A 23,658-nucleotide genomic window follows, 5' to 3' on the forward strand; every position below is an offset into this window, starting at 1 on the left:
CGGGGAGGGCGCCCCGCTCAGCTTTTATGGCTCCACGGCGGACCACGTTGAGAACAACAACAGCCTGGTCCGGGGCCAGCGCCAACTTGTGCTTCTTGGAGCCCCTTCCCCGTCCGCTGGCTTCTCAAACAACGCCTCCCCCGCGCCGCCGCGCCCGCCGCGGTGCGCCCAGGACAGGGCCCGAGCTCGAGGCGCAGCGGAGAGACGGCTTACGCCCAGGGAGCGCTCGGCAGAGGGGAACTGAGGGGTGAGCCCTAGGCTGCCGGAGCACGAGAGGAGGGGGGCACCCACTTTCAGGGCGAATAGCGCGGGCCCCGCGGCAAGCCCCGCGGTCCAGAGCTCGGCGGACGGCAGCCAAGAGTGCGCCACAGGTCCCCAAGCCCAGACCGCGTCCAGGGGGCCCCGGGCCTGCCTGCTGGACGCGCTTTAATTTGTTCGAACTAACACAGGGCACGCCCTCGCGCGGTCGGCTGGGGCAGTGTGGAGGGAGATGGGACGTCTAGGAGGGCGGTCTCCGCCCGAGTCCTAGGGGAGAACGGATGCAGGCGCCCTCCGTCTCCGCGCCTCCGGTCTTGTTAGGCCTCGGGGGCCTGGGTACGTTGCGGGAAGAAGCGGGGAGGACCGCAGGTGCTTCTCTTGGGACGTAGCTGTCCCGTCCCCCCACCTCCTGGCCGCTGGCGCCGCTGATGCTACAAGTGCCCCATTGTGTGGTGTGTAAGTAGCTTCCACCATTCCCCCTAAAGCCAAATGGCGGCCTCTGGGTGAGCGAGGGGAAGGCTGCGGCCCCCAGAACTGTTCCCGGAGAGGATGGGGGAGGGGAACTGCTCCCGTTCTGGGCCACACCCCTCTCCCTCTTGGGGAACGCAGTTGAGAGCCGGGGTCTCCTCTCTGGGTACCAGGCTAAGTCCTCCGCGCAGGCTTGTGCAAATCTGGTGGTCCTGCCACTGGATCCAGTATTGGGGGTGAGGAGGAAGTGCTGGACCGTCTTTCTCATAGCCAGAGGAGCCTCTACTCGGAGAGCTGAGACCGCAGGGACCAGCTTCCGGAGGAGGGCGGATCCCTCTGGAGTGGTGATTTAGGCCCAAATCTTGGGGCCATGGCAAGGGCGACAATAAACAGTGCGCCGAGGCCCGAGCATAGAGTGGATTAGGGCTCTGAGGGTGAGAAGAGCGGGAGGCGGTGAGGTCCAATAAAGGGGAATGCGTTTCCGGCTTCTGGCCCCGCCGGCCCTGCTGAGCGTCATAGCAGTTGCCTGGCTCCCTTTTCCCCTACGAAGGGCTAGGGAATAAGGCCCCAGGAGAGGAGGAAATTGAGGCTAGAAAGGTGAGGCTGGTGGGGGTTTTGAGAGAGTCACAGAAGGGCTTTGCGCCCCCCGGGGAGCAGAGCTTTCACCCTGTAGGAGAGGGAGGATGGATCGCAGCCTAAGTTCCTGCAGGGAAGGCCAAGCCCTCTCCCAGGAAGGAGGACCCCTCAGTGGCTGTCCTGGCAGGGCCTGGAAAATCTGGAGGGCTTGAGATCTCAGCCCAGGTGACAAAAGACCATCTGAATTTCCTAACAGCGAGGGGGGTGGCTCTTTGAGATCTGAGCCCTGGGGGGCACTGGGGAGCAGAGGGAAGATGCATGGTATGTACAGCCTGGGGCCTAAGGAGAGAGAAGCAGCAAGATATAGTTGCTGTGCCCCCTGGGGGGGTCTGCTCCTAGGAGTGGGCAACAGGTGGACCAAGTTACATAGAGGTGGAGCAGGGATGGGGTTCCAGGTTGGGTCTCTGCAAGATCAAAGGGAGAGTAGAGGATGATGTTCCCGAGGGCACCCGGTATTGAAACCTGTCCTGCCACCCTGGGGGAGCAGGTCGCTGGAAATGTGAATCTGGAGCTGGCCGCAGCAGCAGGCTGGGTGAGGGGGGGAGAAGGTGGACGTGGGAGTGGCAGAAAAGAAGGCTGATCCTTTGGAGACTGAGGAAGAACGGTCAGAGAGGAAGGGGTAGACCAGGCATGGCTGGTGTTGTGGAAGTCGAGGAGGAGAGAGTTTCAAGAAAGAAGGGCTCGTCTGTCACTTGCAGCCCACTCAGAAAGCTGGTTGATCCTCAGGGCAGACTGGCCAGCTTCCAGCTTCTGAGACACTCTGCCTGTCTCACCCAGGGCCCAGGGTTTTACACAAATCTACATTGTTCCAGGATTAAAAAATCGGGCCATTTCAGATTAAAATGCAGTCTAGATTTCAGATTTCCCTTTAGAAAATCTTATTCAACCTGGGTGGAGTGCAGAAGGGGCGGGGCCTAAGTAGCAGGCCCTGCAGCTGATCAGGGGCTGGAGCTGCTGGTCAGAGGCAATCATGGAGCCGGGTGACAGCTCTCCACCTGGGGAAGGCCTGGCTGTACCTGGGAGAGAAGAGCTCAGAAGAGGTGGAGTCCGCACCAGCCCTAGGGGGCTCCTTGGCCTGCCAGCGGTGGTGGTGGGAGCTGCCTGTGGCTCTGTGGCCTGGGGCTCAGGGAGACTCGCTCTAGGCTTTGGGGGCTGTTTGGTACCAAGTGATTTCGTGCCACTGGTCTCATTATACAGATGAGGAGACAGCCTGGAGGGGCAAGTAGTGGCTTTGTCTAGTTCTCCAGGACTCTAGCATGGGTTCCTGAGGCCTTAAGGGATGCCCTTGAGGCACACACTCCCAGTTAGGCCCCCTGCCACCTTCTAAGGACGCCACATGTAGGGGAGGCCTTGTGTGGCCAATGGAAAAATGACGAAAAAGGCACATCTGGAATCGGTCAGGGCCTGACAGAGAGGGACAGTTCTTCCCCAGGGCCGGGAGGGCAGACCCTGGGCCAGTCCTCTCTCCCTCAGCCAGCTTCTCCAGTCCTGGGGCTCCAAATACCATCCATACACTGGTGACGCCCCACCCTCTCTCTTGACTGGCAGATGCCATCCCCCTTTCCAATGGGGTGTCTAAAAAGTGCCTGGGACTTCCACAGATGATTTGAGCCAGAAAGCACAGGTTCCTGCCTGATTTCTGCTTCCCTCTCCCTGCTCTGCCAGCCACTTCTCCCCAAGCCTCCGGCCTCTCGGCACAGCAGTGGAGTGCTGCCACACTGGCCTTTTTTGCTCCTCACACACACCAGGGCTGCCACCTGAGTCTGTGGTCTGGCTCCTTTTACTCAGGAGCCTCCAGGCCGTGGGGCCCAGAGACCACCCTGGGATTCCTGTCCCATCACCCTGCTTTCTTTTCTTCATAGCACCCATCATCATCTCATCCTACTTTGCCAAGTGCAGAGCTGGGTCTGCCTTGCTCCTTTGCCAGCCCCCAACCCTGGGTACCCTGCTCAGCAACCGCAGGGAGGGAGCCTGGGAGTCAGGATCTCCTGGTTTGCCTTGGACTCTGGCTCTCCCACAAATGCCCTGGACTCTGAGCAGACTCAGTGTGACCCTCCGTAAAATGAGTGTGTGCACAAAAGGGCAGACGAGGTACCTGTAATCTGGCGGGAAAGCCCTGGGATGGAGGCTGAGAGGGGCTGTGGGGTCACTAGCCCCTTGTGTGAGAAAGGCCCAGTTGGCTCCTGGCTGCTGGGGTAACAGTTAAGGAGGCCAAAGGGTCTGTCTCTCCAGAATCTGTTTTAAACAGAGGCTGGCACCAGCCTTGGCCTGAGCTCGGAAGAGGAGGCAGGCCCAGTTTGAGGGTTAAAATGTAAATAAGAGGCATTAAGTGCTTTTCAGTATTAAGGGGAGACAAAGGGGAATTCACTAGACGGAGACTGTGGGAAAGGTTGCCTTTAAGATGCAAATGTGTATTGTGAAGCCGTGAATGGGGATTTGGGAGGGCCTCTGGCCCCTCGCTCCCCGCCCCCCCATCCCAGGACCTGCGGCAGCTCCTAGGGGCGGGGGTCTGACGAGCCGAGATCAAAGGAGTGGACGAGTTGATGCTGAGGCTGAGCGGTGGTGGAACTTGGGCTGAGATGCCCTGCGCAGCTGGGACGTGGGCTGAAATGCCCTGCGTTCCAGGGGTCCGCGGAGGGAGACTGGAGGCCCCGCCCACCTGCCCTTCCCTGTGGGGTCCCCCACGCAGTCTGTGCGCAGGCGCCTCCAGTGCTGCTGTGCTTCAGCGGTTTGTAAAGAACAGACTTAAGTGCTGCTTGGTGCGGAAGGACCGGACCTCAGCGGGACTTGCCACGGCCTAGTGCTAAGTGCTGGGGACCACGGCTTAGGACCGTGGGTAACAATCCCCAGCCTAGAGGTGGGCCGGCCACGCTGAGAGCAGATGCCATTCATAGATCGGAACCATCTCTTTGGATGTGAGCAGGTAGCGCATCTCCAGCGAGGGTCCTACCACCTGCCTCTGCCTTCTCCCAGAGCTGGGGTGGCAGGCTCTAGGCAGAGCAGAGGCCCTGCGCTCGGTGAGTCATGCTGCCCTTCTCCAGGCCTTTTAATTCCCATTCCTTTCATTCTTTAAAAGCCAGGTCATTTTTTCTCCAGAAAGTTACTCCTAGGAGGATGTCAAATGGAGACAAAGCCCCCACCTTGGCCCGGGTGGCTCACTTGGTGGGAGCTGCGTGATGCTAACTCTGGACACCCTGGCCACGTCCAGATGGCCTGTCCTTCTGAACAGCTGTAGCAGGGCTGTTGCTCAGGTTAATTCGCTGACAGGAATGGTGGCAGGATTCACTCTGTGCCCTCCAATTGGGCTGCCTGCCTCCCCGTACCCCTACCAGTGCTCATCCCACTAGGTTTTGTCACTGCACCTGTGCTCTCCCCCCTTTCAGGTGCTACCATCACTCTCCTCTCAGTGACCTGGCTGCTGCCTGAGGCGGCTGACCCCTCATCTTTTCTGAGCTTCAGTCACCAGCCTTTTGGGGATTCAAAGGGCCGTGGCTTCCTGCCCCCTTCACAGTCTGGCTCTGCGGCTCTAACCTCACTTCCCAACAGAAGCCTCCAGCTCAGATGCCTGGGCCAGGTGTGGGGGGATGGGACGCAAGGTGCTGTCCTCCAGTAACTGCGTTGCGATGAGGGGAACAGTGGAGGTTAGTGGCACTGGGGACTGTGGGGGGGGGGCAAGTTTCTCGGACAGGGAGCCAGTGACTCTTGTAGCCCAAGAGAAGCTGTCTCCTGGGCCCAGGGCTGGCCTGCCCATGTGCCTGGGGAGGGAGCTGGTGGGGTGTGTGTGGCGGGGGCGGTGGCAAGGCCAGAACTGTCTCCAGCCTCAGGCTGTGGTAGAGCTTGACACCTCTTCTCCAGAAGCCCCTGGGAGCCTGGGAGAGGCCTGGTGACCAGAACAAAACCTGACAGAGAAGCCATCTTCCAGTGTCCTGCAGGGCAGGTGGGTGGCCGCCTGCAGGCCAAGGAATCTTGGCTTTATCTCCCTTTCTCACAAGCAGCCTCAGTTTGTGGAGACGTTCTTCCTGGGGAGGGATGGAAAGCCATAGAGGGATCAAGAGCAGCCTGCCCGCCTGCCAGGAACCCAGCGATCCTGGGGGCCTGAGCTGCATGTTCACCTCCACCATCCTGATGAGGAAACCGGAGGCCGCAGAGAGATTAAGGTTCCCAGTGACCCCCGCCCCGGAAAAAGTCCACAAAGCATTTGCTGTTTGTATCATTTCAACGAGCCACCCCCACGTTCCTGTCCTTCATTTTATACCAGTTACCACTTTCTGAGACCTGTGTCATGCCTGTCGCCTCCACTAGAGCAGGGACCCTGTCTAACCCACTGCTGCACAGGGCTTGGCACATAGTAGGCCCTCAATAAATATTTGTTGAATGAATGAGATGGGAGTCAAACCCAGGCCAGGCTTGGCCAGTGCCAGCCCCCCCTGCACCTGGGAGCCTTCTGGGCCTGGGCTCTCTGGAGCTGGCCTCAGAGTGGTTGCTCGCCCAGTCCTGGGGGTCCGGAAATTCTAGTCAGGAATGAAATATCCGCTACCCCAGAAGCCCCCTCCTGAGAAGAGGCCTGTTCTGCTCACCAAATGCCGCTATCTGGCACCTGGTGGGCTGGGCCCTGTTGCTGTCCCCCCTTCCTGGGCCCCTGCTTCCTCCCCTTTGAAGATGTGAACTGAGTTCTGGGCCTCTCTTGCTCCAGACCCCCCAGGGCTCCAGGATGGGCCTTCAGCATCCAGGTCCTGCTGACCTCTTCGACTTTATCTCCTGTTGCTCTTGCCCCCGACCCCGCCAGGCACCCCCATGCTGCCCTCATGCACCCACTCACCCCTGGCGCCTGATTCCATCAAGCCCCCTCGTCCTGTCATCCTGATTCCTTTTCTCATAAGTCTGCTCTTAACTAAATTGTCCCTTATTTTAATTGTCCCTTATTTTAATTTTACCTGTCCCCCACTCCCAAGACCTTGTCTGTCTTGTGTAGCATCGAATGATGAGAATCTAGAAGGGAATCTAACTCCTGCACCCTTGTCAGGACTCAATTATATTTGTGAAGAGGGGGAACCACCAAACCAGCACCTAATCTAGCACCTGACATAAATGGCGCTCCAAAATGAGCTCCCTTCCTTTATTCGGATATTCCTGAAAACAGTGGCCCTGGAGGTACACTTTGGGGCTGTCGATGGGTGGCCTGGCAAGGATCCTTAGACCTAGGCCTGGTGTCCCATCTGGCCTGCCCCTGACACATGGAGAAACCAAGATCCAGAGAAGAGGCAGTTCCCCCCGCTGTGTATGGATTGCGCTCCAAGTCTGATTCCCAGTCCAGTGCTCCTGACCCCTCATCTGTCCAGTTAGCCAGGCATGGGGAGGGGACAGCAAGGCCACGGCCAAGCACCAGCCTTGTCTGGGTGCAGAAAACCACCCATCAGAAGATTGTCCACTTGGTCCAGGGCCCCACAGCCATGCTTCCGTGCTGCTGGACAGCCAGAGGGACTGAGTGCTGGTCTGTCAACCGCATTCTGCACCTGCTCATTTGGCACCATCTGCCCCAGAAGATAAGAAAGCCTGAGTGGGTCTCCCCTGTTGCCAGATCTTCACAAAAGTGGAGGTTTTTTCGAAGTCCCCATTGGACCCACCCACTCCTCCTCAAACAGAAGTATGATGGCCCGCTCCCGTCACACTTAGAATAAAATCCAAATGACTCCCCACATTCCCAGCTGTTTTCCTGTCCCCCCAAGTGCTGGCCCACTCCCCCAGTGCCCTTTTGCTGCTGTTCCCTCTCTTTGCAGATTCATAGGTCTGGTCCTTAGTCAGGGTAATTCCATCTCCTCTGGGAAGCCCCCCAAGTAGGGTTACCCCACCCCCACCTTTCACCATCATTTTTGCATGTTTTCCTTCAAAGCACTTATCCCTACTTGTGTTTTTGCACTTATATCCTAGTTTCTCCTCCCCACCTGAAGTCAGCTTGTCTGGCTTTTGGGTCTCTGAGTTGCCTGTACTTGGCACACAGTAGATGCTCAATAAACATTTGTTTGAATAATCGAGTTAGAAATGGGGTACAGAGATTCGGCCGGGTCTCTGCCCAAAGGAGCAGTCGCGGCTGCCTCCCGCGACTTCCGTTCCCAGTGGAGCAGCAAGCATTTCAGTCAAAGACAGACTAGCCCCTGCCCCCACCACCACCCCCAGCTCTGCTCATGGACAGACTCCAGAGGAGGTGGTCTTGGGGTCAGCTTTCCGTCCTGGGAGCGGGGACGGGCAGGACAAAATTTCGGCCCTAGGCTGAGGAACGACAAAGACCCAAGTCAGTCGCCCTGGGGACCTAACGGGAAAGGCCCCCGGGGTTGTACTGGAGGGACGGTCGTCTCTGCTTCAGCGCCAACAGGAGCAGCTGCGGCGGGATCGCAGGCGGGCGTTGGGCGCGCGGCCGCCCGAGGCCCCGCCCCGTCTCCACGGAGACCGCGCGCGCCTGCCTCCCAACCGCCAACCGCTGCGGGGCCCCGAGGAGCGCGTTTACGCGCCTGCCCGGCCCAGGGAGGAAGGGCCGTGGGGGCTCTGCTTAACGTGGGGCGTCTTAGGCGCGATGCAGGGGGCCGGGTTTGGGGAAGCAACCGTCCCAAGCCTTGAGTTAGGCCCCTTGGGTGCCGTCGCCTTGGCCCAGAGCCCCCTGATAACTTGCCCCGCGGGTCCGCGCTGAAGGAGGCTCAGGTCTGAGGTGGACCGTCCTCCCCCAAGGGAGGTCTTACTGCTTTGGGGATTAGATACCCCCACATCCTGGCCAGGCTGTCGCAGAAGCTCTCTGCCAGGCTTTCTGCCCCGGAGGCTCAAAGAACATCCTCGATCCTCGTGCTCCCTCCCTCCTCAGGCCAGGTCACCTCGAAGCCTGCCGAGGAGACCCCTGCACAGATTATCCGATGTCCACGGACAGATGTGGGTCGGGCTGACGTGAAAGCTGACTTTGGTCATCTGGCCAAGTGACAGCTGGTACCACTTGACTTGCCACAGCACAAACCAGCAGAGCTGGCTTCTAGAGGTGACCTTTTGTCTGGTTCTCACTGACTTCCTGCTGGGCCTTCAAGTCCTGTGCAGTTGGCACCTGCTGGTCTGTGGGTCTCAGGAATCCAGGCCACCAGCCCCTGTGCTTAACTCGGTCACCGGGGAGCAGAGCTTCCCAGACTTACCAGATCATAAAACCACCACCACAGTCCCTACCTTGGTGCTTTTCCTGTCCATCCTGCCTGTTCCTCTGTCTGGGATGCTTTGATGCTCACATTTTGTCCCAGGAAAGCCAAAAAATAACCAAACAGAAGAGAAGACACAAGCATTGATTTTGTCTGTACCAGAGTCCACAAAGTCACAGGGCTACCTGGCCAGGTAGAAGAGGTAAATGAAGAGGTGGTTTGTGAGGGACTGGTAATGGGATAGCTGAGAGCAGCCCCCACTGCTATGCCAGGCAGATGGTAGGCCCAGGGCTACAGGACACTCTGAAGAGAAGTGGAAAATGACGGTTTTCTGGGTTTTTGTTTTGTTTTGTTTTCTTGTCTTTTGACTTCTTTAGGGCCACACCCGCAGCATATGGAGGTTCCCAGGCTAGGGGTCTAATCAGAGCTGTTGCTGCCAGCCTATACCACAGCCACAGCAATGCCAGATCTGAGCCACGTCTGCAACCTACACCACAGCTCAGGGCAACACTGGATCCTTAACCCACTGAACAAGGCCAGGGATTGAACCCGCAACCTCATGGTTCCTAGTCGAATTCGTTTCCGCTGCACCATGACGGGAACTCTGAATGATGTTTTTTAGTATGTAATCTCTTGTTCTGTTCTTTAACCATTGGGGTATTCAAAATTCAGATTAAAAAAAAATTTGCAAGGAATGAAACAAAGCATTTATGCAGCTCAGGGTTGGCCTGCCCAGTTAGCAATCCTGGACCTGAGTGCACTTTCAGTCCTGTCTGCCTAGGGTTTGATGGGAAATCCACTAAGCCTGCTGTGTGTGCACCCCCTGGACACCCTGCTCTGCTTGAGGCTGGTGCCACAGAGGCTCACTGGCTGACTGTGACCCTCACAGCCTTCTCCCAGCTTGTCCATGACCCAGCACTCTGCTCTGGCGCTCTGCTCTGGTCAGCTCAGGGTTCCATTGTTCTGGGGAGCCCACACCCCCTCTGGATCCAGGTGTGGCTTCCTCCAGGGGCCACATTCCTATGCACACAATAACAGGAGTGAGAAGAGCAGATCGAAGACTTCAGACCTTGACTAAGAAAGGCCAGCGCTTGGAGTTCCCGTCGTGGCGCAGTGGTTAACGAATCCGACTAGGAACCATGAGGTTGCGAGTTCAATCCCTGGCCTTGCTCAGCGGGTTGAGGATCCGGCATTGCTGTGGTGTAGGTTGGAGACGTAGCTCAGATCCAGCGTTGCTGTGGCTCTGGCGTAGGCCGGTGGCTACGGCTCTGATTGGATCCCTAGCCTGGGAATCTCCATATGCCGAGGAAGCAGCCCTAGAAAAGGCAAAAAGACCAAAAAAAAAAAAAAAGACAGGGCTTGCTCTGTTCCCCTTTCCTAGAACACATAAAGCAGAAATAGAACCAAGTCTCTGGGCCTTCTAATACTTGTCTCTTGCCAATCTGTCATCTTGCAGGGCTGTGGGCGCGGGGACACAGTGAGTCTAGCTCCTTTCCCGGTTCTGTAAGGAGCCTCAAGCCAAAGGCCTCTGCTGATAGGGCGCAATGCAGAGTGTTGGTCCTCGTCCTAAGCTACACACGCAGTCACCTGGTGAGCTTTAAAAAGTAGCAGGGAGTTCCCATCGTGGCACAGTGGTTAACGAATCTGACTAGGAACCATGAGGTTGCGGGTTCGGTCCCTGCCCTTGCTCAGTGGGTTAACCATCCGGCGTTGCCGTGAGCTGTAGTGTAGGTTGCAGACGCAGCTCGGATCTGGCATTGCTGTGGCTGTGGTGTAGGCTGGTGACTACAGCTCCGATTCGACCCCTAGCCTGGGAAACTCCATATGCCGTGGGAGCGGCCCAAAGAAATAGCAAAAAGACAAAAAAAATAAAAAATCAAAATAAAATAAAAAGTAGCAGGCCTGCTCCGGAACCGTTACTCCATAGCACTAAAGGTAGGGCCCAGGCCTGAGGGTTTTTTTTTCTGACAGCTGTACTGAGGTAGAGTTGACAGGCATGAGGATTTCCATCTGGCTCCCCTGGAGAGTGGAAATGGTGCCCTGTGGCCCAAGGGCTCCCAGTGGTGTTCAGCATGCTTCGATGGTTATGTATGTTAAGAAATGATCACCACAGTAAGTGTAGTTAACATCTGTCACCATACAGAGCTACAAAAAAGTTTTTTCTTCTCTCTTAGTGAAATGGTAGGTGATCCATTAAAATGCATTTCACCTGTAACCTGCCTTGATTCATCAAGCTCGTTGAACTGTTGTTACAAGGAGACTTGCCAGTCCTCCAAACAGCAGGGGTTGTTTTCCAGAACCTTGGGAGTCAGCTGCCTCTAAGTGAGCTGAGCTGGTTAAGGCTAGATAGGACCCTGACCCTCCGAATGGGCATGCGCCAGTGGGTGACCTTTGAGCCTGAGGAGGCCCGAAGTTTAATTCCACCTGTGCAGAACTGCAGTTATTGCACCTTTTCCCAATCACCTTGTCCCATGCACTCACGCCCCCACAGGCCCACCCCGTCCCATAAATCCCTGAGCCCCCGGCCCGAGGGAGGTCATTTTGTAGTTTGTTGTTCTTTCTGCTTGATATGTTGCAAACCCAGCATCTCACCGTTTGGCTTGTGGCGCATCAGGTAAGATACCTTCATTCGGTAACATTAGCAACTTTCAAATATACGATACAGTATTATTAGCTATAAGTCACCACGCTGTATGTTACATTTCCAGGGCCAGTTTTGTAACTGGATGTTCTTCACTCTTTTTTTTTTTTTTGTCTTTTCTAGGGCTGCTCCCGCGGCATATGGGGTTCCCAGGCTAGGGGTCCAATCAGAGCTGTTGCTGCCAGCCTACTCCAGAGCCACAGCAACACCAGATCCGAGCCTCGTCTGCTACCTACACAACAGCTCACGGCAATGCCAGATCCTTAACCCACTGAGTGAGGCCAGGGATCGAACCCACAAACTCATGGTTCCTAGTCAGATTCATTAACCACTGAGTCACGATGGGAACTCCGATGTTCTTCTCTTTTGACTCATTTCACCCATTTTATCCCTCACTCCTACCTCTGGTAGCCACCAATCTGTCCTTAGTATCTATGAGTTTGGTTTATTTATTTTTACTGTACTTTTTAGGGCCACAACTGTGGCTAAGGGTTGAATCTGAGCTGCAGCTGCTGGCCTATGCCACAGCAAGGCCAGGGAATGAACCCACATCTTCATGGATACTAGTCAGGTTTGTAACCTCTGCGCCACAATGGGCACCTCCTTGGTTTATTTAGTTTTAGATTCCATGTCTTTCTCTGACTTCTCTTAGCATCCTGTCCTAAAGTTTGTCCCTGTTATCATAAATGTCAGGATTTTTTTGTTTATGGCAGTATATATGTACCACACCTTTATCCATTCCTCTGTCTATGGGCACTGAGGTTGCTTCCACGTCTTTGGCTCTTGTAAATGGTGCTGCAATGAACATGGGGGTGTAGATATCTTTTTGAGTTGTTTTCATTTCTTTTGGATAAATACTGAGTAGTAAAATTGCTGGATCAGTTGGCAGTTCTGGTTTTTTTTGTTTTTTTGTTTTTTTTTTTTTTGGCCACACCCGCAGCATATGGATGTTCCTGGGTCATCCATTCTGAGCGGCAGCTGCAGCAGTGCTGAATCCTTAATCTGCTGTGCCACAGTAGGAACTCCTGTTAGTTCTATTTTTAACTTTTCTGCTCTACTTTTTCACAAATGCTTTCGTCGAGGGATGGGTTAGAAGAGATGGCAGCGAGGAAGCTGCTCTGCTATGTAGGAAACCCGACCCAGAGCAGGCTGACTGCACGGTTCAGCATTGGGTTCCTTAGGAACTGCAGCACATGTTGAGTAGCTCTACTTTTTTTTGAGGAAACTCCAGATTCCCATTCCCACCAACAGTGCACAACGGTTCTTTTTTCTCCTCCTCATCATCACTTGTTTCTTATCCTTGATAAACCACCACTGTACCAAGTGTGAAGTGACACCTGTTGTGGTTTGATGTGTGTTTCCTGATGGTGAGTGAGCACCTTTCCCTGTAGCTGCAGATTGTGTGTGTCTTCTTTGGGAAAACATTTATTCAGGTCCTTTGCCCTTTTTTAAAAAAAGTTGGATCATTTGTCTGCTATTGAGTTGTAGGAGTTCTTTATATATTTTGGTTATTAAGCCCTTATCAGCCCATTTAGTAGGTTGCCGTTTGTTCCTGGTTTCCTCTGCAGGAGATTTTTTTAGTTTGAATTTTTTTCAGGTGCTTTTTCTGCAACTGAGATGGTCAGGTTGGTTTTTGTCATTCTGTAAATGCAGTGTATGGATAGACTCTCCTCTGTCGAGTCATCCTTGCAACCCAGAAATACAGTCCACTTGGCCATAGTGTGTAATAAGCTTCAGTGGTCCCCTTGTTTCTGCGGAAAACAGCCAGAGAATCAAGGACACGTGGGATGTGGTGATCCAGGATGACCAGGACTGACCCCCTCAGGACAAGGAGCGAGAGGCCCTGAGGGTCCTTTCCAGGCTCAGAGGGAGGACTGGAGAGAGCCAGGGTACTTTTCCAACTGACAGCCACACTCAGAAGCAACAGATACAGACCCGACTGTGGCCACCACCACGTCAGTCACCAGCCCCTCCCAGGGGGTCTTTTCTTCCCGAGCCAGGCGTTTATTACACCCTTAAGTGCCCCCCCCCGCCCCCGGTGCAGAGTAGGCAGGACCTGGGGGCACCCACCCTGCGGCCCCACTTCTCCTGGAGACTCAGTAAATGGGGCACCTTTCGCCCCGAAGCACCAACTGAGGCAGGACTCTAGTCAGAGGGAAGCATGTGGTGGGCCGTGCTGACACTGGCAGGGTGGAAGCTGGTGGCGGAAGGAATGGACTGAGCCCCCAGCAGAGCTGCCCTGGGAGCCAGGCAGGCGGGTGTGAAACACAGTAGGTCCTCAGCTAGCGATCAGTGTGGGCAGCTGGAAAACAGCTTTGTGTGGTGTCTTCCAATTAAATGCTGGTGGGATGTGTGCAGGGAAGCAGGCAGGAAAGAAGCCTAGTGGTGGTGGGGGCAACAGTGTGTACCTAAGACCAAATTTTTTAAGGCAACATCTTCTCTTGGGAACCAGCAGGGAGCCTTACACATAGTGTAGCCTGTAAAACAGCTAGAAACATTTTTACACCAGTTCAATGCTGGCTGCACACTGAAATCATCTGGAGAGGTTTTAAAAGGCAGCTGGGCCCCTAGCCTAGCACCGTAAAGCCTAGTACGTGTGTGTGTGTGTGGGGGGGAAATGTTCAGGCCCTCAGCTGATTCCAGTACACAACAGGCTTGAGAGAAAGGGCACTTGTGCCAACCCAACTTGAGGCAAGTGCTTAACTTGTTTCAATCTCTCACAAAGGATAGTTAACAGAAGATTTTTAAGGCCTAAAACAAGTCAGCAAAGGGAAACCTGACATTATCCATTTCTAAGAAATAGCATGTAGACAGGATATGCTGGGTGCTGAACTGGGTCCACTCTGAACACACACGTTGGAGTGTTAACCTCTGTCCTAAGACTGGGACTGTCAAGAGGCATGCTAATGGTATGGCTGGTGTCCTCCAAGGAGAAATTAGGACAAGGTGGCATGGAAGGAACAACTGTGTGAGGATGCAGGGGAGAGGGCCATCTACAAGCCGAGGAGAGCGGCCCCAGAAAGAGCCATTCTGCTTTCATCTTGGACTTCTAGCCTCCAGAGCTAGAACGTGCAGTTTAAACTGCCCAGGCTGTGGTGAGCGTAATAGCTGCCCTAGCAAAGGAGCAGGACGCATCCCAGAAATCACCCGAGGGCAGGCTTGTCGGGCAGGGTCAGAGTCAGCCTCATGATCAAGCTCAGGGTGTGGCAGGTCCACAGTCATGTCACGATGGAGGGAAGAGTGAGGACAAGGATTCAGTCAGGATTCAGGTCAATTTTAATGATGATTTCAGGGTTGGGGTGGCTCAAAGTATGGAGGAGGGTCTGTGTCCAAAGGCTGGTTAAGATCAGGATTAAGGTGGAGTTCCTGTCATGGCTCAGCAGTAAGCAATCTGACCGGTGTCCATGAGGATGTGGGTTTGATCCCTGGCCTGCTCAGTGGGTTAAGGATCTAGCGTTGCCATGAGCTGTGGTGCAGATCACAGATGTGGCTCAAATCCCAAGTGGCTCTGGTGTATGCTGGCAGCTGCAGCTCCAATTTGATCCCTAGCCCAGGAACTTCCATGTGCCGTAGGTGTGGCCCTAAAACCACACACACAAAATAATCAGGATTAAGGTAAAGCTATGAATAGGTCAGGAGTTCCCGTCGTGGCTCAGTGGTTAGCGAATCCGACTAGGAACCATGAGGTTGAGGATTCGATCCCTGGCCTCGCTCAGTGGGTTAAGGATCTGGCATTGCCGTGAGCTGTGGTGGAGGCTGCAGATGAGGCTCGGATCCCTTGTTGCTGTGGCTCTGGCGTAGGCCAGTGGCTACAACTCCGATTAGACCCCTAGCCTGGGAATCTCCATATGCTGCAGGAGCGGCCCTAGACGACAAAAAAAAAAAAAAAAGGTCACTATCAGCAGAAAATGTGCAAGATCACTATGAAGAGAAAGTAATTTTGTCAGTGTCAAGGTGTGAAGAGTTAGAGCAGTGGTCAAGGTCAAATTCAAAACAAAGGCTACAATCAGACTTAGGATTCATAACAAAACTAATTCAAATTCACTTTAAAGTTGGGCTGGTTCAAGGTAATATTATTAGTGTCAGGAAGAGGTAAGAATTGCAAAGAATTAAGGTAAAGTTCAAGGTCAGGTCAAATCTGAGGCTAAGACATGGTCAGAACACTGGTTGGCATGAGGATGAAAGTCACCAGAGGTCTGAACAAGGCCAGGGTCAAAGGGCAGTTCAAAATCAGGACAATTGTCAGTGACAGGATGATAGCCTCAAGGTGAAATATAGATGCCGGCTCAACATGACAAGGGTCAATGTTTGGTTTGGGGACTCTTGCTTGATGAAAGGCACTGGCTAGGACTCCTTAACGAGGTCTCTCCTGAGCCACAGTCTGGAGGAAGGAAAAAAGGGCGAAGACAGACCATCTTGTTCTTGTTACATTTTATTGGCATCACGTTCATCTCTTTACAGAAGAACCTGGCCCACACCCTTGAATGCAGGCCCATGGAGAAGGGACGTGCTCCGTTAAGCAAGCTACAACGCAGGGGCGGATCCCAGGGAGGCCAGAATTGCCCGGCTCCACACCAAAGAAACAGGGTAATCCTGGCGGGCAATACTGGGAGGCGGTGGGGAAAAGAAGGGTTTGCTAACCTAAGGACCACAACCCTGAAAGGAGCGCCTTCTAGAACAAAGGTAAGATCACCAGGACAGATCTGTTAGGACTTTCCTTTCCCGCGTGTAGGTGGGACACTGATCTAATAGGGGAGTTTCAAAGCGTGGAGCAGGGTGGGGAAAAAGGAAAAATGGGAGTTTTAAGTTCCAAAACAAACAACAGTCATTTCTCCATTGCACACACACTGTATTATGCAAATCAACCTTGTGGAAAATTTAGATACAGAAGGAACTGGACAGTTTTCCCCCTGGAGAGATGAAAAGCTTTTTGGCTCTTAAGTCTTTGATAAAAGGCGTACATAATTCTCATGTCTACTGTACAGAATACTGCCTCCAGCTGGATTTCTGAATTCGGAGTTGCTAAACACTCTGTAATCCAGACAGGGCTCAACCCTCCATCTTTACACCTGCATTACAGGACTTAAACACATAATCCAAGAATTTCTTACACTAATTTATACATTTTAATTGGTTGCATATATTAACATGTACTATAAGGTTCTTTTCTAAGAAGCATTACATAATAAATGGATACTGTAAAAAGATCTGATTAGTTAAAAGTAACAAGCATTAACAGATACATACAAAACTCAGCCTGACAGACTGGGTGTGAGCCTGTAATGAGCATGGGGCACCAGCCTTCCCAAGTGGAGCCTTCACAGGAGGGGACGGGTGGGGGTAAAAAGACCACAAGACGGTTAAAAAAATCAGGTAACTAATTAGACACAGATTAACTGTAAACAGTTCTCTCTCTCCAGTGGACAAAAAGGAAGCTTCTGATGCCGACTCCACACCGGAGGGGTTTCTACAGCTGGCCCATCCTGCTGCCACAAGAGGGCTGCTGTGGGGACGCTGATGGAGCCGCCTCGGGCCTGTGCCGTGGAGTCTGTGTCAGGTATGTATGTGTGTGTGTGTGTGTGTGTGTGTGTGCAGGGTGAGGGTGTAGTAGGGTGGGGTTTCTCTTGGCAGCTGGAAAGGAGAGATGACTCTGGGGAAGGAGGGCGTGTGGTGGAAGGCCTAAGTGTGTTCTTGGATCGTGAAGGACTCTGTGCTCTGCTCACTGTCGCTTCAGCAACTGCAGGTTTCCGTCGGGGGCTTGGCCCGGTCGTTCTTGTCCAGTTTGATGGGTTCAGGGAATTCATTGTAGAGCTCCACCTCCGTCTCCTGGGCAAGGGAAAGACCGTTGGTTACTCAGGGCATGTGGGCAGCAGCAGCAGCGGAGAGCCTGGCTATCAGGCCTGAGCTGGGCAGAGTGGGGAGGGGGCGGGGGCAGGCTCAGCAGCGAAGAGGGGGCTCTGGCAGAAGGTGCTCAACCTGAAAAGGCCAAGCACGAGGAAGAGGGAAGTTCTGCAGCAAGAGCAGGAAAGACGGAGCCGAGGTGCCCTGCGTCAGAGCATCCTGGCTGCCAGGGGATGACCAGAGGTTCTGCCGACATGTAGAGTCAGACGTCCAGGGGCAACGTGGGCCAGGGTCAAGTGCTCGCTGCCCTCTCAGTCTCCTTATTTTTCTGGACTTAGGGTCTTTTTCTTGCAAAGGTTTAGGAGGATCTGTCCCCAGCACTGCACACAGAGCCCAGCCAGGCACAGACCCTCCACCCGTACCCAGCATCTGCTAGGGCTGTGGCTGGCGCCGTCACTTGTGCTCAAGCAGCGTGTTTCCTCTGAGGAACAGCTTTCTACTTCCTGGTGTGGAAAACTGAGCACCTACCTGTGTGTCAGGAGCCATTCAAGGATTTGGAGAGAAAGCAGGGAGTGCTTGTAGTCACCTAAAGTTGGTCCATTCATAACTGCCTGACAAACCTCTAGGCCTACGTATTAAAAGCTCTACTGGGGTTGACCCCGGAGTGTCCAGTCCATGCTTTCTAGTATGGTCACAAAGTCCGTGAAGATAATAATCACCACCGTCTCCTTACAGGATGTTTACAGCGCCCCCAAAACACAATCTGACCTACTGGCAGCCATTGGCGACCTGAGCCCTCTGCAAACACTTTCCTCAATGGAGACGGAATTTGGTGGCACCTTAATGATGGACTACTGGCCGCTAGAATGGAGAAAAAAATAAGCCTTGCTTCAGCCACCCAGTCTGTGGTCTCGGTTATGGCATCCAGAGCACATGAATACAACTGTCATAATAACAATTCCTGTCAGACTTTCAATAAGCTTGTGTCTTGGGGGAGGGTGAGGAAGGAAAAAATTGTAACTGGAATAAAACTCTTGGTCTAAATGGAAAATGCACCACAATAGCCAACCAAAAATTGTAAAACCAGCCAGGGGAGGCTGGCCTTCCCAGAGGTCAGAGTACACGGGAAAGGGGAGGGTAGACAAAAAAGAGACCCCAAATGTACCAGAGTATTGGCTACAAAAAAGGCAGGGAAAGTCTAGAAATTTAAAAAGGCATTCCATTTTTTTCTATGGCCAAAGGAGGTAGGGATCACTGCATTGCAGGTGAAGTTAATTTCAATTCATCAGTGCTCGCAAGAACAGGGCAGCCCAGCTGTAGCAGAGAAAACCCACCAGGGGGCGGTGTCAGGACCGCCCCAGGGGAGGCCTACTGCTTGCTAGCAGGGCAGGAAAAAAGAAAACCCCCTGCTGGTAGGAAGTGAAGTATTACTGTCCCAGGGGAAAACACTGGCACCCTCCATTAAAAATACACATGCCTTGGAGTTGTCCTGGTGGCACAATGGGTTAACAACCTAGTGCTGTCACGGCTGTGGCATAGATCCCTGGCTCAGGAACTTGGGCATGCAGTGGCCAAACTAACAATCTACAAAAACTGGCTCGCAGACTTTTGCTGTCCCTTGGTATACTTTTCTTTCAGAGAAACTCCAGCAGTGATGCAGGGAGCCCCCAGTCCTTGGATCCACCCATTCTGACAGGTCCAGATGCCCTGTCAGCTGAGCACCACAGCCTGGGCAAACTTGCTGCCAGAAGCCAGCGACCTGCAGGGCCCTTCCCACTTACCATTTACTCCCCTGAGCTTTGTACCCCCACAGATACTAATGAGGCCTGGAATATGCCTGTACTCACCGGCCCCAATAGAGCGGCTGAACCAAAAAGCCTTCAATTAACACATACCAACAAGAGATCACTTACTTGGCAGGGGCAGGGGGGGCGGCGGTTTACAGCTGAAGAAACAAGAAAATGCAGGCAAACTTTATCCAAGGACTAGAATTACTCAAGCTCTGGGTTAACTTTCTGGGGATCATTCAGGACAACTGAGAGTCAGTATACCTCATTTCACCTCCATTAACACCCGAAGGTTAGCAGGAGGGGCAGGGGCTCAGATATGATAAAAACTAGATCCAGCTTCCTTTTCCATTAAGTGGCTTCAGCGACCTCTAAAAATGGCTCACTATTCACTTGACCCAAAAACCCCACAAAATCATTCAAATCTTCGTAATCACTTTAGGAGCACTTGTGAAACTGCCCAGGCCATTAAGGGTATGAAAAGCCACCAAACATCTCAAAGCTGTCACTTTACAGAAGCAGTGTGTGCCATTCCATATTTTTTTGTCTTTTTAGGGACACACCTGCAGCATATGAAGGTTCCCAGGCTAGGGGACTAATAGGAGCTGTTACTGCTGGCCTACGCCACAGTCACATCAACTTGGGATCTGAGCCGAGTTTGCGACCTACACCACAGCTCACAGCAACGCTGGATCCTTAACTCACTGAGCGAGGCCAGGGATTGAACCTGCAATCTCATGGTTACTAGTTGGATTTGCTTCCACTGTGCCATGATGGGAACTCCCCCATTCTGTCTTAACAGTGGTGGAGGTGGGAGGCCAAACAGTAGCACAGGACACAGGGTCAGTGGATTAAAGGAAGTGCTGAATTTTTTTTTTGCTTTGCTTTTTTAGGGCCATACATGCTGGCCTATACCACAGCCACAGCAACACAGGATCTGAGCCTCCTATGCAACCTACACCACAGCTCATAGCAACACCAGGTCCTTAACCCACTGAACAAGGCCAGGGATCAAACCCTATTCCTCATGGATACTAGGTGGGTTCATAACCTGCTGAGCTGCAGTGGGAACTCTGGAAGTGCTGAATTTTAATTGCGCAAACTCCAGAATGAGAAGAGCGCTGAACCTCAAGGCTCGGGTGTGCACTCTCCAGTCACTGAGCACATGCAGGGCAACAAAGCCACCCAGAAGCACCGCCCCTCCCCCGCCAACCCCACTGACAGAGAAAGAGCACCCTGTTCTAAACCAGAAGAACAAGATATCCCGAAGAAACTGAAGAAACAAAAACTTAGAGCCTAGGAATAAATTCCGCAAAAAATAAATGCAAATAAAAGTAAAAGTAACAGACAAAACCCCAACCAGATCCAATGAGAGGCAGAGTTGGGACTGGAATTCAAGTTCCCTCCCTAACCAGGAAAAGGAACCTAAAGAGGGCCCTCTAGAGGCCCAACTTCAACAGCTGCAAAGGTGCCGGTCAGACAAGGGCAGCCTTAGCTGACCTCCCCATTGCCCTCCACCACTGAAGTTACTGACCAACAAATCCTTCCTGAAAGCTTTAGCAGAACGTGTCATTACTGTCCCAGATAATGACAGCTAGGAGAGAAGGGTAAGGAAAAGACAGGCAGGGGCTGAGACCCACCTGCTTCAGCGCGTTCCGAGCGATCGTCTGGAAGGCTTGCTCCACATTGATGGCCTCCTTGGCGCTGGTCTCAAAGTAGGGAATGTTGTTTTTGCTGTAGCACCAGGCCTGCGCCCGCTTCGTGGCCACCTAGAAGGAGAGGCATGTGTGCTCAAGACAGGGCTGCCCGGCATGGCTGCTATCCTGCCCAGAAGGGCCGTGGTCCCCGTCCACAGGAGATGCTGGCTATGTGCCCACTGCCACCCTGGCTACAGCCATAGCTCCCAGTAAACACGCAGCAGCCCATGAAGAAAAGCCTCATCTCCTGTGGAACCTTGGGGGGTCTGCAGCTTGGGAAACACCTGGAGGCTTGGTTGTCAGGCCTGAAGCCCTTTCCCTGTCACCACCGGTTATATCACCTGTGCCACATCCCTAAGGGCCCAAATCCTGCAGCTCCCACCCCACCTCCAACCCATTCTCCGCATGAAAGGAGAACTAGGTTACTGAGGGAAGATGGGAAAGCCGAGCTCTAATTAAGACATACTCTCTGTCCCCAGGGAGATGCTACTTGAAGGTAAACCAGAGCAATCTTACTCAAAGCCTCAGGGACCTTTTGTATGCGTGGAGACCTAGGCAGGCCCTGAAGACAACAATATCTAATCCCCTCCTGGGGATGGGGGAACGAGGTGCAGAGGCACAGGCAGTAGGTCAGAGTCAGCCAGGGACAGCGTGGGGATGTAAGCCGGTCTCCTGGCCCTGGTCCTCAGAGGCAGCTGGCGTGGAGGCAGTGCACCCCCAGCACTCCAGGCTCGGCATAGAACGTGCCAAACTCACAAAAGCCCCTCAGAAGCAGGTGGCTCTCAAAGAACACGAAAGTGACAGCGGTCCCCAGAATGTTCCTCCTGGCCAGCAGCTCTCAGCACCATCTCCAGGTCAGAAGACTCCGGCCAGATGACAGAGCCCACTCGAGAAGCATCCCCCACTTAGCAATCGTGACGTGGACTGCAGATCAGGTCTGCCTCTAAGTTCCAGAGACTGAATCCCACATGGCCTTAAGTCACATCACTTCCCTTAGGCCAGGAGGGACAGCCAGTATGGGCAAGTCCAGAATGGACTCGCTCCTCTGTGGGCATAACTTGAAAGGGAATGCCACTGCACCCCCCTGCCAGGGGGCCAAGACCTTTCCAAGGTCAGGAAGCCTGGGGCTGGGCAGGCAGGTAACTAGGTGGTGGTCCCGCCCCTGCCCCACAAGGGGGCGCACCCAGCCCAACAGATCCTTGAGGCACCTGGCTTTTTGCTAAGCAAATCTAAAAACTGTACCAGTCACCCAAAAAGTAGCTGCCACTTTTTAAAGAAAGCCTTTTCATGATTTAGGGGCTATAATCTAAATGCCTTCCACCACCTTCAGCACTCACCTGTCTGTTTTCGAGGTCGATCTTGTTTCCCAACACAACAAAGGGGAAGTTTTCGGGATCCCGGGGACTGGCCTGGATGAGAAACTCATCTCTCCAGCTATCCAGGGTTTTGAATGTGTTGGGGGCAGTCACATCAAACACCAGAACGCAGCAGTCTGCGCCTCTGTAGAAGGCCACGCCAAGAGACTGGAACCGTTCCTGTCCGGCTGTGTCCCAGATCTGGGGAGACAAAAGGCTTATTCGTGGGGCATGTGGGAAAACTCGGCATTCCAGGGACCAGCACTTTGGGATTCGGGAAGCAGATGTCAGCACCAGCCTGTCCGAAATACCCGACCAACAGCAGGTATGTGTGCCTGAGCCCCTGCCTCACCGCCCCCCGACCCCCAAGTCTGGAGGTGCTGGGAGAGTTTTCATCTTGATCCAGGTGGTCACATGGGTGGATATTTATGTAAAATCTGCACTATAAACAAGATGTACCCCATGGGAACTTTCTGGGGGTGATGAAATATGGAGAAGGGATTATTCACTGAATTGTACATTTAAATCTATGTATTTTACTGTATGTAAAGCTGACCTGTTAAAGAAAATCAGTGTGTTTTATCTACATTACACCTCAAATAACAAACAAAACAAAAGTGCCAAGAGAGACAGATACAGACAGACAGAGATAAGCACAAACACACAGGTAAGAGACGGACATGGGGAGAGGTAGAGACAGGGACACACAAAGAGACAGAGAGAGAGACCTAAATACACAGAGATGGGGAGACAGTAAGGGGAAAACGGCAAGGAGATCACCACAGAACAGATGAAGGTCACTTCTGATCAAAGGAGCCCCAGGTGCTGCTGACCAGCTCAAGGAACTCCCATCATTTGTTGTCATTCAAGGTTCAAGAGCAAGGGTGGATTTCATCAATGCCCCAGATCCCAACAGTACCCAGTCGGCCTGGAGAGATAGCCAATGTTCCCAGGAAGGTCCCCAGAGCCCATCAACAGTGAGCCATAGGGTCTGAGGCTGAGGGCAGTATCTTCCAGCTGATAGGGTCTTCAACTGGTGGATCCAGTGTCCATTTGCAGGAAACCACTGGGCTTCAGAACTACACGAGAATCTGGACCATTCTCATAACCCAAATAAACTCCACCTTTAATGTCCAGATCAGCAGCCAACTATCCAAAGGCCCAAGGTTTAGACCAAAATGGACTGCAGACTGCGCAGCTACACTTGAACCTCCAGAACCATGTTCTGCAAAAGGAGGGCTGCACTCCTCTGGGAAGCCCCTCTCAGGCAGCCAGCCCTGCCTCCCAAGACCCAGAGCACTTGGGGACATGTTAGCTGCCCACCCTGGCCACACACAGACTGACCTTACAGTTCAGGCAGAAAGAGCCTCATCGTACAAAAGGAGGCCATGGCGCTGGGTCAGAGGGTGTGTATCCGGAGCAGGGCAGGAAGTCCAACAGGACTGTGCTACAGGGCTGACATTTCCCTGTTACCAAGCTCATGACACCTAAAGCCCACAACACCTCCCAAGATGCTCTCCAGGAGTCCTGAGACGGTGCGCTAACCCAGAAGGCTGGTCTGTCCTTGGGGACTGGTTCAAACAGCACCATGGCAAACGGGCACAGAGCCCAAACATAAGTGCCATCTGGAAAGCTGGGAGTGGCAGCTTCCGAAGCCCTAGAGGCAGTTCCAATAAAGCAGACAGACCACACGGGCCAAGCTACACTCAGAGTGCATGCTGGGAGGGGCTGTGTGTCACTGCCCTCTGAGGAGGGCAGTGCTGAGAAGGCCACTGAGCCTTTCTCTCCAGCACACGTGACCTTCCGCAC

General features: G+C 53.5%; 1 protein-coding gene and 1 long non-coding RNA gene across 13 annotated transcripts in view; one reads left to right on the top strand and one right to left on the bottom strand.

Moving 5' to 3' along the window:
* The first annotated feature begins 51 nt into the window (after positions 1 to 51).
* Positions 52 to 22,418, top strand: LOC110256294 (uncharacterized). Of its 7 annotated transcripts, none has more exons than XR_014823898.1 (5): positions 52 to 247; positions 5,218 to 5,299; positions 15,631 to 15,756; positions 16,590 to 16,726; positions 17,746 to 22,418. It is a non-coding gene; the product is annotated as an uncharacterized LOC110256294 (long non-coding RNA). The 7 variants fall into 7 exon arrangements; XR_002337670.2 differs by lacking the exon at positions 52 to 247 and adding an exon at positions 510 to 5,003; XR_014823897.1 differs by lacking the exon at positions 5,218 to 5,299.
* Positions 15,586 to 23,658, bottom strand: part of RAB7A (RAB7A, member RAS oncogene family) — a 76,727-nt gene continuing 68,654 nt past the window's right edge. For all 6 annotated transcript variants that reach the window (XM_021069438.2, XM_021069431.2, XM_021069434.2 and 3 more), the window contains 3 exons: positions 21,832 to 22,050; positions 20,438 to 20,566; positions 15,586 to 16,995 (listed from right to left, as the gene is read on the bottom strand). In XM_021069438.2, coding sequence (XP_020925097.2) covers positions 16,900 to 16,995; positions 20,438 to 20,566; positions 21,832 to 22,050 — 444 coding nt within the window. In that variant the 3' untranslated portion in view covers positions 15,586 to 16,899. The remainder of the gene's footprint in view (positions 16,996 to 20,437; positions 20,567 to 21,831; positions 22,051 to 23,658) is intronic.

This window comes from Sus scrofa, chromosome 13 (genome assembly GCF_054392235.1).
Source record: "Sus scrofa isolate SSC_HxYL_T2T_F1_AM1 chromosome 13, Sscrofa_HxYL_maternal_Yorkshire_Landrace_v2.0, whole genome shotgun sequence".
Classification (NCBI taxonomy): Eukaryota; Metazoa; Chordata; class Mammalia; order Artiodactyla; family Suidae; genus Sus; species Sus scrofa.